General features: G+C 31.6%; 1 protein-coding gene across 1 annotated transcript in view; it reads right to left on the bottom strand.

Moving 5' to 3' along the window:
- Nucleotides 1-8,637: 8,637 nt before the first annotated feature.
- LOC145331754 (troponin C, isotype gamma-like) overlaps nucleotides 8,638-16,467 on the bottom strand; it is a 33,364-nt gene continuing 25,534 nt past the window's right edge. Inside the window, exons 5-7 of the mRNA XM_080176584.1 lie at nucleotides 11,083-11,153; nucleotides 10,111-10,193; nucleotides 8,638-9,633 (exon numbers count right to left, since the gene is read on the bottom strand). Of these exons, the coding sequence (XP_080032710.1) occupies nucleotides 9,533-9,633; nucleotides 10,111-10,193; nucleotides 11,083-11,153 (255 nt within the window). The 3' untranslated portion in view covers nucleotides 8,638-9,532. The remainder of the gene's footprint in view (nucleotides 9,634-10,110; nucleotides 10,194-11,082; nucleotides 11,154-16,467) is intronic.

The raw sequence follows: 16,467 nt of genomic DNA, 5'->3' as shown, positions 1-16,467 counted from the left end.
CTAAATGAATAAAAACCTTATTTAACATAAGTAGAACAAAAATATACGATGTTTTTTAATAGGATAATTACTATCGAAATTGATTTATTGCTATTTGATTGTTATGTTTGAAAATATTCCATTGTTTTTAAATCTTTTTAAGCTTACATCATATCAATCCCTTTTCTTTACCATGGTTATTCGAATTTTTCGCACTTTGTTAAATGCCTAATACTATAAATATATGTAAATGCTAGCAAGACCAACATACCAAATAAATTCTATGCACAAAGTATAGCTTCGCAATGTAAAAACTAGAATTTTTAAGCTAACCATTATTAGTATACATGTAGAACATGCGTAATATATGCAGGGATAAAAAGGGATAAGACAATGCCTGATAAATTAATGTACATCCCCAATGATTATTTACAAAATTACTCCTTGTGTAGATTAAAATTAGTGGTTGAAACGTTTGAGCACTCAACTTAATGTAGCAACCAATCAAAATTCACCAAAGTCCCCAAAGCTGTTAGGCAAACGAATAAAAAAGTTTTTTTTTTAAATTTGGGGACTTTTTAATTAACAGCCTATTGTCCCCTCTCTCTCTGAAACCAACATGCTATTAAGATGCAAATGAAAAGAGCGCACAACGAAAATGAAATAAATGTCAATATATCACTTTGGTTGCTTCCTATACTAGGCAAAAATTGAAGTATAACATTATAGTTTTAGCTTGGACTAGCCTCCAAACCAATGGATTAAAATGATTTACAGAAACTCAAACATTTCCTAAATGATATCGATAAAAGTTGTAGTTGGTGGCATAGACGTCCAGGGGGTGGGGGTAAAGTGGGGATTATCCCCCCCCCCCCCATTTAAAATTTACCCCTACCCTGGGGGTGACCCCTCAACCATTTAGAAGGGGGTATTTACACCCCCCAAACAATTTTGAGGGGTAAATCCCCCCCCAAAAATAAAAAATCTCTAACAAAAAAAATTTTACCCCCCCCCCAAAAAAAAAACTTGGACGCCCCTGGTTGGTGGTAAGCATAGTACATGTATAGTCAATGGTGAAAAAAAAGATCTTCATCAAAACTGGATTGTCACCGGCATCCACCCACCTATAAAAGTCAGAGGGAGGGGGACAATGGTTTGTTTATCACACAAGTCCTCAAAGTTTTTAGTAACGTTATCATATTTGTTTCCTTAACAACTTTGGGGACTTTTACTGAATTTTGATTGTTTTGGTTTATTAAGTTTAGTGTTTAAACATTTCAACCACTAATACTAATCTACAGGAGGGGTAATTTATGTGAGTCATAATTGGAGATGTATATCAATTTATCAGCCATTGTCTTATCTCTTTAGATCCCTGTATTAAAACCCTTTTTAATGTTTTAAACTGTAATTATTTCATGTTTAAAATTATTTTTGCTATAAACCTTATGAAATCAAAGATTAAATGATACTCGAACATCGGCTGGCTGGCCTTGAAATGATCGCCCATGAAACTAATGATTTTTAATCAATGTTTTTTTAGTTTTTTAGTAGTGAAGATACTCAATAATTCAAATTTTCCGTCTGTCTGGCATGAACGTTTTTTGCTCGGTTTCTATAAAAGATAAAAGGCTGAAACTTCTTGTCAACATTCCTATCATAAGCATAATTAAGTATAAATTATCCATAGCGGCAGGTTTTAAAGTTATTTCTTTTTCCAAACTGTACTAAATATCACTTGTACATATGAAAATGATACTTTACAAAAACCTTCAGGTGGCTTAAAAATGGAAATCAAATTTTTCTGATGTTTATTACTTTTGGTTCTGCGCACCATGCATTAAATCTAAAACTGTTTTTTTCTTCTGATTTTTTAAAGATGGCTTCGAAACCGATTTATATCCGCTGGATTACAACCGATTCTCATCCATACTGAAAAATTATGTATACCATAGAATTACAGACAATTTTTCACGAATAATAAAGTAAAAACCATACAATTTATACCAGTTTTGTTAGCCCTAGCCTTCGGACTCGAACAAAACTTGTTTATATCTTATAAGTTTTTGTTTTTATAATCGCGGAGCACTGTCCTATAATACGATATAATAACTAATCTACGGCTTAATTGTAGTTCACTTGCACGTATGATATCTACTACTCAACTAAATATAAACCCTAATAAGATGAATATGAGAAGAGAAGACCCAAATAAAGTCTTCAATCTCTCTCTCTCTCTCTCTCTCTCTCTCTCTCTCTCTCTCTCTCTCTCTCTCTCTCTCTCTTTGTCTCTCTGTCTCTGTCTCTATCTATCTCTCACACTCACACTTCATTTTTCTTCTTTCACGGTATAACTTCAATACTACATAATATCCTATCTTTTAAAGTAGTATAAGCTTTTTTTCATGTAGCGAAGGATCTCGTTAACCGATAAACGGATATGGTTCTTTTTTACGGTATAGCTTTTCATACATCCTGGGTAGGTTTATTATATATTTTACCACCACCCTTCCAAGAGAAATCGCTAAGAATTATGTTTTACTAAGCTAGAGCCGCCTACTACAGGAATCACCATGCAAAGTTTGGAATCGATAGGACAATTCTAACCTGTTTAAATTAATGAAACTTGCTAACTGTCCGTGACGTACAGACATACAGTTGGACGGAAGTAAGGACGGACCGACCCTAATTATATAAAAGCTTCGTTTTTTAAAAATATAATATTATAATAGTATGATACATCTAGGATAAATCAACAATTAATTTGTGTATGTGACGTCATGTAAAAGCAAAACTGAAAATGGCTAAAAAAAAATTTATATATTTTTATATGAACACTTTTTCTCTGACACACCCGTTTTATCTCCGATCTGACACCCACGTCTAAGCCACCTTCTCGAAAGAGTATCCATAGTAGCGCTTTGTAGCCGCGTAGCGTTGTTTACAATTTATTCTGTAGAAAGGTTCACTGCTCAAACTCACCTTCACGCTGTCTGATTATAACAGAGATGGGGGACATTGGACTGGAAATTTTAAAGGTTCTAAAAGTTTTATAACACCTTTTTAGTTCAGGTAATTTTGTTTATCTTCATTGGAGTGTCTTAATAGGGTTGGTTTATAGAATAGTTATTAGAACAAGGATGACCAGCAAAGCTCTGTAACAGTATGACAAACAAAAACTAATACTTATAGAGTGTCAGAACTTAATAATCAGAATATAAATGTGTAAAAGTCGAAACAAAATTGGAAGTAAATTTGTTGAAAAACTGCTGAAATACAGGGTAATGTTTACGGACATACTTAAATTTTTACGACTTGATTATAAAGATACTTTGCTTATAACATTGTACTTTGCTGTCTAGTCTTAGGAATCAGTGTTTAAAAAATCAGATTAATCAAATAATTATTTAAAACAAAAATTGCAGGTGAAAATGTTAAAAATCAACATGTTTAAAATGGGCGTATAGACATTCTGGTAACGATTAAAGAGTTGCTACGCTTTCTAAACCGTACCTAACTACTACAGGAATCAACATGTTAAGTTTGAAATCAATAGGATGATTCTGACATGCCTCAATTAACGAAATTAGCTAACCCTTTACGGACTGTGGGACGGACCTACCCTAATTATAGAAAAGCTTCGCTTTCAACAAGTGTCTATGAAACCTTTAAAGATATATGTATAATATATGTGCTCTTAATTCTCACTTTTTAATAATTTCTGAGGAGGTTTATATTCTAAAACAAGGATAAGAACATCCATAAAAGCGAACCTCCTAACAAACGAACATTAACTTTGTCAAAACTAAAATTAAGGACTTGATAATAGAGATGCTTTGCTGAAATTATTGCACCTGGTTATCCTAGGAATCATTGTTACAAAAATAAGAAGTGTGGACGTATAGACCATAATTATAGAAAAGCTTTTCAAAGATTATGACTTCTTAGTTCTAAATATTGTTCATCCATATCATCTCATTCTTTCTCGTATTCATTCGAATCCGGTGGATAGGAACCGGTTCTCATCCATACGAAAAAACTATGTCTAGCATAGTATTATATCCAGCTTTCTACGAATACATAGTTGGTGCCTTCGGCACCTCGGGGCTAAAAAAACTGGTTTTAATCTTATAATTGTACAATTACATTCTATATCAGCGGAAAGCTGTTTATAATACGATGTGAGAAATAACTATTCCTAAATGCCTTACTCCTCAACAGGGGCGTCCAAGCTTTTTATTTTGTGGGGGGGTAAAAATTTTTTAGGGGGGGGGGTAATTCGTTTTTTTGGGAAAATTTTTTTAACCCCCCCAAAATTTTTACCCCGGGGGTAAAATTTGCTTGGGGGGGTAATTACCCCCCCTGAAATCTGTTGGCAGGGGTAAATTTAGTTTACCCCCCCCAAGATTTACCCCCGGGGTAAAATTTTTTTTTGGGGGGGTATTATAAATATATAGTATTAAAAATGCGCGCGAAGCACGCAAAAATTTTTTTTATTAGAGATTTTTGGTATTATCCTCTTAGAATTTTTTTTTCAATATTGAAAATTTGAGTACCCCCCCCTGACAGCGAACTATGCTCCCTAGCCTGCCTAGCCGCAGCGCTCGGCTCCCTAGCCTAAAACCTAACCTAACCTAAAATAGTTGTTCGTCGGTAGTCAGGGGGAGGGGGGGGGGGGGGGGTACAAAATTTAAAAAAATTTAAAAAAAATTTTCTAAGAGGATAACGCCAGATTTTTTATTTTGGGGGGGTATTTACTAAGAGATATAAGTTTTCCGGAATTGTAATGTAGGGAGTAGATTTGAAATCTGCATCAAATTTTAAGGATTTTTTATAAAATTCGTTTTTTGTATAATTCTTTATCTAAAAGCGGAAATACAAATTAAGTTAATTAATTTTGGCATCCGTGATTGGTGGATTTAAAAAATCTGCGCTCTGATTGGATGTCGTACATCATTCAACCAATTAGAGCGCAGGTAGTTTAAAATCCACCTATCCTATTGGTCAAAATTAATTAACTTAAAATGTATTTCCGCTTTTAGATAAAGAATTTTACAAAAAACGAAAATGAAAAAAAAAGTTTGGGGTGCCTACGGCACCCCCAAAATCGTTTGGGGGGGGGGGGGAATCGCCCCATTACCCCCCTCCCTTGGACGTCTATGCTCCTCAAATATTTCATTGCTACTTTTTGAACTTGGAATATCAAAAAGTCAAGTCTTCAGTAACAACTATTGTGTAACACTAGTCTCTGATTAATCCCTTCTTTAGTTCCTATATGATATACTAGCGTCTACGCCTCTAGAGGCCTCTAGGGACACGTAAAATTGTGTCTTATCAATCAATTTAAAATCAGTTATTTACCAAAAATATTTTTTCGCCGATAAATGGTGTTAGTTATATTTTTAGCTAATTGCAAAAATGTCTGCTGGGCGGTTTTAATTTTTTTTTTTAATTTTGTCGATTTCTCGTGGGAAGTTGGTGGTACCTTCCACTAAGAAATTAATAAACCTTCCCGGGACCTATAAGAAGCTACCCTATCAAGGAGAACCAGATCGATTCAGCGGTTAGCGAGAACCTTCGGTACAAATATACAAACACACAGACAAATAGACAAACAGACATCCTGTTACTTTATTATTAGAATACTCCAACTGATTGTTTCTTCTCAAAGTTGTAGTTATACTAAAATGTACAAGAACTTAAGACCAACTTTTGTGCAACACTTATGTCTACTACTTTTCTTTCCTCTTCCTTAAACCCTCCTCAAACAGGGAGTGAGAGGACATTGGGCTGTTTATTACACTAGTCTCCAAAGTTTAGAATAATGTTTCTTATTCGTTGGCTTAACAACCTTGAAGACTTTAATTGAATTTTAATTGGTTGGTTCATTTAGTTGAGTTCAAACGTTTTACCCACTAATTGTTATCTACATAAGAGGTAATATTGTGTATTATCATTAAGATGAACATCAATTTATCGGCTATTGTCTTATCCCTTTAGATCCCTTGTTTAAAAGCCCTTCAATATAGGTTAGGTCAGGTTAAAATGGACTTTTAAAATTTATGTTCATATTGAGCCTTCACAATTTCTATGCTTCCTACAGGGCTAGGATGCAATACTGTTTGTTGAAATTCTAAGGGAACCGTGTATGATATAATAGTATATCGCTCATATATTATGAATGTGTTATTATCATCGTCTCGTTTTTTTTTGTGTATTAATCTTCTGTTATGGCTTACAAAAGTCTGTATGCGTATGTATATTTTTATCTCCTTTTACGTCAACTAAAAAGAGCTAGAAAGTTGAATAAATCTATAGATATGGATGTATAACCAGACAACTACCTGAATTCCTTTGTTGGAAACCTTTTTCGTCTGCTAACAAATTGCTTAGTGTTCTTTTATAGCGCTTTGGCAGTGTTAATATTCCCGATGTTATTGGTTTAGTTTCAAAGACCCAATTGAAAGTCGGCACAGGGTCCTCGGGGTGGGAACATACACTTATTTAACCCCTTCCCCCTCTATTCTTTTATTCTAAAGTAAGAGGAAGGGCAAAGCCATATATGCAGGTATTGTAGCCGTATTCAACCACAGTAGTTTAGCTAGCAACAATCTTAATAATTCATTTAAGAGTAGAGGTATCACTAAATTGCATGACAACATCCATAAAGGCGAAGATTAATTACTTTTTTTTGTTATTCAAAAGTAACAATTTTTAATTTGCCATAACAATTGCTTTTATACAGAATGCTGATTATAACTAAATTTTATGATGCGAAACGTATAAAATTGTGCCTTATTTACAATGTGCTGTTAGGTTCTCTAGATTATACCGTACTGTTACAGGAATCGAAGAAATACCCTAAATGTAGAAAAGTTTGATAGATATAGTGAAGACTTCCTGGGAGGGGACATTTGGCTGTCTATACTAGTCCCCAAAGTTTTATATTAACGTTTTCTAATTCGTTAGCTTAACAACTTTGGGAACTTTAATGAATTTTGATTGGTTGGTTCTTCAAGTTAAGTGTCCAAAAGTTTCGACCACTAATTGTATCTACAGAAATTTAGTGTATTAACTTGGTTTATCTACATCAATTAATCGTCCATTGTCTTATCTCTTTAGATCCGTGGCACACTTCCCACTAGCTATTAATATCCTGGGTATATTTATAAACTTAATAATACAATTACCTGGTATATAATTTGACACTTGATTTACACATTCTATAAGAATTGTATAATACACAATTCTATCTTAATGGATATATAATATGTGGATAATGCCACAGGGAAATTTTTGTTGTCTATCAAGGTTGCTAATAAAGTAATCATTTATTGGGTAATACGTTCCTCCATAGCAAGGGGAAGTGATGGGATAAAGTCATAAGAGGGGGGTGATGGGGGGTTTCGTTATATTAGCCAGCTGTAAGAATCATTTTATTACAGTGGGCAAAAATCTGGTGCAATATCCAGGTAATATAATATCCATTTCAATTCAATCTTTTCCTCTATTAGTACAAAAAGTAACAAGGTTTGCCAAATACATAAACTTAAAGCTAAACAAACAACAACTGGACTGTTATATAATATTAACACTAATCGGTTAACCATTAAAGATCGGACTCTCTTTATAATCTACTAGTGGCTTTGCCCCAAGAAGTATAATTACATCTTCTATTACTTACCCAGCAGAACGGATCACAAATTTTCGCACCTACCCAGCAGGAAAACATTTTGCGATTAAATTCGCGAAATTCGTAAAATTCGTAAATTTCGTAAATTTCGTAAAATTCGTAAAATTCGTAAAATTTGTAAAATTCGTAAAATTTGTAAAATTCGTAAAATTTGTAAAAAAAAAAAAAAAAAAAAAAATGGGGGGGGATTTTTTTGTTTTTTGGGGAGTTGGGGGTGTCCCACCCCCCAAGAAAATAGCTTAAAACCACCGCAGGACCAATAGGTATATACCCTGAAGAGTAGAATCCGATCGGTTCAGTGGTTACTGAGATCTTAAGCTTCAGACGGACAGACGGACAGACATCGTTCTACTTTGTATTATAGATAAAGATAAGGGGGGAGGGGGAGTCTAAATTTACCCCTTTATTACCTACCATCTTTACTCCTTTCTTTCAAAATTTCCATGAAATTATTCTCTTAACAATGATGACAACATCCATAAAAGCGAAGCTCTGGAACAGAAGGAAAAGCGAACACTAACACTTTCCGCGGATATCAAAATGAAAATCATCAAATTAATACTAGTTTTGTTCGCCAGGGCCTTCAGCCCCTTGTGGCTAACAAAACTGGTTTTAATTCTAATATCTGCGGGAAGCTGTCTTTGATACGATGCGATAAATAACAATAATGTGATTCCAAACAATGTTTCTATTCAGAATAAAAAAGTATATTTCTCTTGGTTGATTGATAACAACTACATTTAGTTTCAACTGTTTTTTTTCCCAAAATAATTAGTTATAAATAAAGGAAAAAATAAGAATAATTGAATGAAAATAACTGTTAAAGGTTTATATACAACACTGATCATAGGTTGTCTGTCTATTTATTTATTTATCTTCTCTTTAAATATGAATTGTGTTCCTTTAAGTGCCCCTAGAGACCTTTAGGAAACGTAGCCGCTAATACTAAATAAAGAAACAATCTCTCGTTTTTACATTTTTATTTAGTTGATTACGTAGTAAGAAATCACAATTATTACAATTAATAAATTAATCCCTAAATCAACTAGAATTTTCACTCATCTCTAGCTCTTACTCACCCAATATTATAACCAATTAAACTATTTTCACAATATAACTGGCTAACATACACTCACCATTAAAAAAGGAAAATTAAACATTTATGACATAATGTTTATAAAAAATAAAAATATTAGGAGTTAACATGCTTGTATTTTTAAACAAAATTACTTTAAAAATTAACATGCATAATTTAAGCTTGTTGATAAAATATATTTTACAATGACAATGAAATAAAAAAAGTAGTATGTGGAAAGCAACTCAAAGCAAACTATTGGACAATTTACAAAATATAAAGCTATTGAATAGAAAATATAATAAGCAATTCAAAATAGTATTTATTAATTGAAAAAAATCAGTAACTGACCTATTAAATGAGAGAGCTATCAAAATGAAAAAAATACATTAGAAATTACAAAATATTTTATTAGTACAGCAAAAGTAAGAAAAAAACTATCTAAGAATTTGATACAATAAAATTTGTGGTAACTGATGTGGTTGTAAAAGCAGAAATATATATAGATACATAATAATGACAAAATATGTACATATATTTACAGTGCCAAGTTTAAGATAAAATTGGCAAGAATTGCTGTTATTAGTTGAGCAAAATTTTATGGTTATGTGATATCATGCTATTGACTGTGCAATTTTCGGCATTCTTATAGGTAAAACATCTTTTGCAATTGCCGCCAAAGAATGCTATTGGCTGTTAGAGAAAAGAGTTGCCAAAGATTTTTTGAAGGCCATTTTTTATTGTTCAGGATGCTTTCTATTAAAAGGGATGTTATATTATTATATTTATTCAGGTTTGTTCATCATCATCTCACAGAACTCGTCAAAGTCCATGGATCCGGAACCGTCCTCATCAAGCTCCTCAATAATACCGTCCAGTTCCTCATCTACAATAGGATCAATTTCAGATGAATAAAATTAGAATATCGCTGGAAAGTGTCATGTGTGACGTCATAAAAAAAATGGTATGAATCCATCTATTTTAGAGGTTTCCTTTCTCACTTCTCCACTCATCCCTTCTTTTTAGACGTATTTTTATGATGTCACAGATGACATTTCCAGTGCTTCAAAATGGGCATAGAAATCAAAGAATAGGTAAAAAATAAGGCTATTTACAATTAGGGCAGCTTCACCACACGTATTTGTTATTGAAAATTTTGAGAAAATCAAGTTTAATTGGACTTAAAATTGAGTTACCTATAAATCAAAAAATCAAAACCTTTTAATCTTATAATTGTACATTTTTGTATTCATAGAAAAATGGATAAAATACGTTGCTATACATAATTTATAAGTATGGCTGAGAACCGGTTCTAATCCACTGGATATTAATCAATTTCGAAGCGATACTTGAAAAACCTAACCTGTCAAAGGAGCCAGAAGTTCACCAATGAGGCCTCTAAGAGTATCTGTGGAAATGTAACCAAGACCCTCTTTGTCGTAGATCCTAAAAAATGTATATTTATGAAGCAGCAGTAGTTACTAATTTAAATGGTATGGTTGAGGTAAATTTATAACTGCTGAAAGTACATATATTTATAAAACTTTTCTTTATTTACAATTTGTAGGTCTGTAATGCTAACATGTTTTTTTTTCACCAAAAATTCCTATTTTCTCAAGAATAAACTCCCCTTGTTCCATTTTCTTGCCTGTATGTTATCTAGTCAATACTTTTATTCCAACTCTAATTTTTCATTTTATAAGCTTAAATATTATCTAATGTTAATATCTTTATTTCACGTCAGTATTTTATTATCTTAGTACTGAAATGATTTATCTATCTAACTTTATCACTTTAAAAATCTCATTTATATTAGATATAATCCTTAGCAGGATGTCTTTTTGTCTTGTGCGTACTGAAGGATCTTGCTAACCGCTGAAACGATTTGGCTCACCTTAACAGGGTAGCTTCTCATAGATCCCGGGAAGGTTTATAACTATTTGGGGGGAGGGTACCACCACCCTCCCAAGAAAAATCACAAAAAAAACGAGAAAAAAAATAAATATTCGGAGAGACATGAATGCAACATTTGTAGGTATTGTAGAGACTTGAAAAAAAACAAAACATTTAAAGTGCTACTAGAGGCCTCTTAGGGGCGTAGCCGCTAGTATTGTGTATAGTTATTCTGGTAATTATAACTTATTTGTAAGGTTTATGTGAACAATCAATAAGCACTATTCAATCTGTCAGTGTTCATTCTTACACAACCAAGATTTTTTATGATTTATGTCATTTAGACTGAAGAGGGTGCCATGTTCACCGAAATATATTTCAAATAAACAGGTATTAAGTAAAAGACTTAGTCATTGCAGTGAATTTATCAAGATTTTGATACCTGAATGCATCCTTGAGTTCTCTCTTCATGGTTTCAATGTCAGGGTCCTCAACCAGGAAGGTGGCACACAGCTGAAATAATATACAAGTTTAGATGGGGATCAAATCAGGGAAGGAGGGGACATTTGGCTGTTTATTACACTAGTCCCGAAAGTTTTATAATAAGTTATTGCTTTTCATCGGTTAAACAACTTTGGGGACTTTTATTAAATTTTGATTGGTTGGTCCAAACGTTTGAACCACTAATTGTAATTTATGGAAGGGGTAATTTTGTTTATCATCATTGGGGACGTACATCAGGTGAACGGTGGATTGACTGTAATAATATTTTTGTGTCGGAGGTTCCAACACTTCTGAGAGAAGGGAATCTTTTGTAGTTGTTGATAATTGGCAGTTAAGTGTTTAGTAAAAGTTGTCGCAATTATAGATATTAAATGTAAATTACCCAGGCTACTTGTTGATTTTGTCAAACATATTCAAAAATTGACAAAAAATAATTTTTTGGTGAATTAGAATATATAGAATTAATATTTTGCTCTACTTTATATTGAAAATTGTATTTTTGGTTAAGAAGAAAACTTTGTTTATGATTAAAACAAAACATCTCTTTTGTTCTATTGATCTAGATTTGTTTTTCAATAGTTTTCTGTTTAAAACTAAAAATGCGGCATTTTAGATTCTATTTAATTGTTTTTATAGAATAATGATTAATCAACTAAGATTTGATCAATTAAATTTTTGCAAAATTTTATTTTTTATCAAATCAATCACATTGAAATAAAGTTTTAAATATATATTTTTTTTAAATTTGGTAAATATACACGGTGTTTCAGAAAAAACTGCGTTTTCCGTTTTTCTGACACAACCAGAAGGAATACAGAAAAAACGATTATATGTCCTTATTCTCTGTAAAAATGTACATCAAATTTATAACAGGTGTTTTTCCATAAATTTTTGAAAACCAACCTTAAGGCACAAAATTCTACCAGAAAAAAGCATCATATGCATCTTTTGAAATATTTATGCTTTAAAATGCGCCGTTATTTTCAGAGATATTAAAAAACACAACAATTTTGATGCATATTTTTATAGAGAATATTGACATATAATTATTTTTTTTGTACTCCTGATGGTTGTTTCCCAAATTTGGAAAACGCAGTTTTTTTTTTAAACGCCCTGTATAAAATAAGATTTTTTCATTATGTAAGAGGTGAAGTAATTTTAGAACTATAGGAATTTAGAAAGAATTTAGAGTCTTTCTTTTTCTTATCTCTTACAATGTACTTAAAGGTCTTATTGTCGATTTTAAGAAATAGTTCACTTTGGAAGGGCGAATTTTTTGCATATTTTCTTTTTAAAATTTTGATTAACTTTATTTTTAAAACATAAATAGATATTGCATATTGCTGTTAATAAAATGGAATCTTATTATTTTGTTTGACTTTTAACCAGACAAAATGAGTTATAGAGTGCCCATTAACCAGAAGAATAAGTTCGAGAAATTTTAGAACCTTCTATATAATAGTATCTAGTAAAATCTAATTTTGACTGTAATGTATTGATCAAAATATCATGTATAGCAGATGCTTTTATGTCAGCGAAATTCGCAGCATTTTATTCGATAAAGGCCTATAAATCCAGAGTTGTTTGCTACACGAGTCCCAAAAGTTTTACAATAACGTTTCTTCATTAATTGGCTCAACAACTTTGGACCTCTACTAAAACTTAATTGGTTGGTTTATTAAGTTAAGTGTTTAAATGTATTAACCTAGAGAAGGGATAATTTTGTGTTTCATCATTAGTGATGTACATCGATTTATCGTCTATTGTCTTATCCCTTTAGATCCCTGCTGTAAATCACATTGTAATGTAGGACAATGTGAGTTATATAGAATCTTCGCGACTATTGACTGAATATATCTTTAATAGAATACACCTTGAAAGCAAGAATAAACTGGAATTAAAAATACGAATTTTAAAAATCCAACTGTCCATCAAATAGTAAATTTTTGTAAAGAAATACAAAATACACTACAAAATATTTTTGTAATTCTTTCAAATAGCGTTTTACTTTATTGCTATTGTAACAATTTTCTGCAGAATTATTGAGTGGCTGCACTAAAAAATTAAGGCTTAAAAAGATTGAGAGGGCTACAGCCAAAAAGTAACACATTTTAGATCTTTCACAAATTTTAGATCTTTGAAACCCCCTATTTTGTCCCTCTCAAAATTTTAAGAAATACAACTTAAGATTACCTTTTCATCTTTGAAACCCCACATTTTATCCCTCTCTAAAAAAAGATTTGGACGTCATTGCTACTAATTATGTACATAGAAAATTAATAGACATTTAGATTGGTAGAATATATAAAGATATGAAAAAATAGATAAATTTTATAGAGATATAAAAATAAATGTTAAGAAAGATATTTTAGATCTCCACGACGCGTCAAGAAAATAAAGGGCATGAGTTCAACTTTATACTTTTTACAATTTGAAATAACAAAGCTTCTCTACAGTTTGAAAGTGAAATAAATCATTCAAATGTTTATTTAATAACATTTTTGAATAAAAAAATCTTTCACAAAAGGTACAATGTTGAAAAAATAGGGATAATGAAATACCCTTTCCCCTAGGGGAGGGGGGGGGGGTTACCAGTGCTCCCTAGGAACTATGTGAAAGCACCCAAAAATATATTTCATAGAACAAGGACGTCCAAGCTTTTTCATTTTTTTTGGTGAGGGAAGGGGTAATCTTTATATTATATGGGCAAGGACGTTCAAGCTTTTTTTTTTTTTTTGGGGGGGGGGGGGGTAAAAACTCAAACTTCAAAATTTTGGGAGGGTAATCACACCTTTACCCCCCCCCCCCGCCCCAATGGACGTCTTTGTCATAGAAATATGATTCTGTTTTTGTTGGCTTTATAGTAAAAGTCACCTTTATATTTTGTTTTTATACTAAAAAAATAACGTCATACAATACAAATGAACAATGATAGTTCAATATACAGACTAATTTACCAATGGCAGACCAGTTTGCATTTTAAGAGACCAATAGTAGGCCATTATGACATCATTTTCTATAGGCAATATAAAAATATTCTTATGTTGTGTTAATATGAGTTATAATCTAGTTATGGATTGATTTTCTCTTGTTTTTTTGGCAACTTAAAATTGGCCCATGTCATGACAGATAATTGCAAATTATTTTTATTTTGAGACAGAATTAGGTTTTTACAAACATTTCAATTGAAGACTAAATAATTTTCAAAAATTCAAAATATCTAATATTTTTGAATAAAATTTGAGGTATAAAAATTAATCCGAATCAAATGCAATTTTTGTAACTTTGATATAAATGGCCGATGTTTTTATAGTTATTCTAAAAAAGGAAGTAGATTAACGTCATACAATACAAATGACGTATGATAGGCCAGTATACATTTTATTTACCTGTGGTTAAAAGGTACACTGGCCTATCATTGGTGATTTGTATTGTATGACGCCTTTTTTAAAATAAGTTTTATAAGCTGCTTCCAATAAATGACTTAATTATATGTATGAATTCTATATATTTTCCAATGGCTCTATAGTTATTTTGGGCAGGACATTGAATTTAAACATTAAAACGTTTTATACATTATGATCATTAAATCCTAAATTACCAATAATAATATAATTCTAAAGGTATATATAAGTACATATTTTTATGCCTATTTCAGGATATAAATCAGTTCAAAGTTTTCGTTCACCGAGGTTAAAAAAAATTCATTTTTTCAACAATTACTTAACAGAATAAAAAAAGTAAGGTGTCAAATTAAAGATCTTACTATTTTTGTTCATTATGGCTATTTTTTTTCTTTTTTTGTTCCGTTTTAGTACCTTAAAACCGACTTAAATTTTTTTTTAAAACTTGAATTACTTCAAAAATAAGAGGTCTACAAAAAACCGATTGCATATCTAAATTCTATGGACAATTTTACATCTATTACTTACTAAAAACAACGACTTGCTATCTGAAATAAAAAGCAAAAAAGTTAAGACAACTTCTTTCAAAATATTTATGACCCTTAAAATTTGAACAAAATTAACCCCAAAAATGTTTTCACTTTCAAAGGATATAAGAATGCAACTTTTTAAAATTTTGTTCTAAGTGGCCTATTCCTGATATAACTAGGTATAATTTTCATAGGTATCCCAAAACTAACATTTCCAATTGCTCTTAAGTTGTTTTGAAAAGAACATTGAATTTAAAGGTTAACGTTTTATACATTATGATCATTAAATCCTAAATTAAATGTAAAGTCAAGATTTTACTATGATACAAAGAAAACATAAACCTATTTTAGCTGGTATTTCATTATATCTGGATTTTAACCATAAGTTTTGGTATTTCTTGGAATAAATTTCATTTAATTTAATTCAGGGAAAAGGAATAAGTTATACTGTATTATCTATAATACAAAGTAGAACGATGTCTGTCTGTTTGTCTGTTTGTTTGTAGCTAAGGATCTCGCTAACCGCTGAACCGATCGGGTTCTCCTTTACAGGGTAGCTTCTCATAGGTCCCGGAATGGTCTATAACTATTTTCTTGGGGGATGGGACACCCCTAACCCCCCCAAAAAATTAAAAAATACCCCTCAAAAAAAAAATTTTCTTTTTAAAACTAAAATTAAAATAGTGCGGTCGACTCCCCCCCCCCATAAAAAAAATTCCCCCCCCCCCCCAAAGAAATATTTTTTTAGGTATATTTTTGAAAATCAAAAATACAAAAAATTGGTTTGATCAAACCTCTTGGGGCATAGCCCCTAGAGGCTAGGGGCGAAGCCGCTAGTAAACTTATAAAAAAGTAAAGTTTTTTTATCTGAAGCTAAATATATACTGGTTCAATTTGGTTGGTATTTATAGAAAAGCTTTATGCATGTCTTGGGGTGGTTTAGGCTTTTTTCCAGGCCTTACAGACCTTCCCCTAAAGGCTAGGGTGAAGCAACTAGTTATTTTAATAAAAGAGATAATTATATTAAATAAATAGAAACAATCGTTTTTATGCAACCATAAAGAGCAAAATTTTGGAAACCATCAATTAGTTGAAAAAGTGGCCATGAAAAATGACGCCTTACTGTCCTATTATTGGTCAATTAAAAATAAAATGTTTACTGGCCTGCCATTGGTAATTTAGTTTGTGTATTGGCCTAGCATTGGTCATTTGTATTATATGACGTCATTTTTCAAAGGCACTATAAAGAGTTTCATTTAAGAGAGGGTTCGTCTAAAGCTTTTTTCGTCATACTTTTAACGAGTAAGCAAAACTATTTTCCTTCAAATTATTATCAATTCCTAGATTTTTTAATTTTATAAATTAAATTCAAAACAGCTGAGTTGTCCC

The sequence above is a fragment of the Acartia tonsa genome, chromosome 11 (genome assembly GCF_053477335.1).
Source record: "Acartia tonsa isolate MP-2025a chromosome 11, ASM5347733v1, whole genome shotgun sequence".
NCBI lineage: Eukaryota > Metazoa > Arthropoda > Copepoda > Calanoida > Acartiidae > Acartia > Acartia tonsa.
Note: the sequence above shows the minus strand (reverse complement) of the source record. Positions and strands in the feature narration are given on the sequence as shown.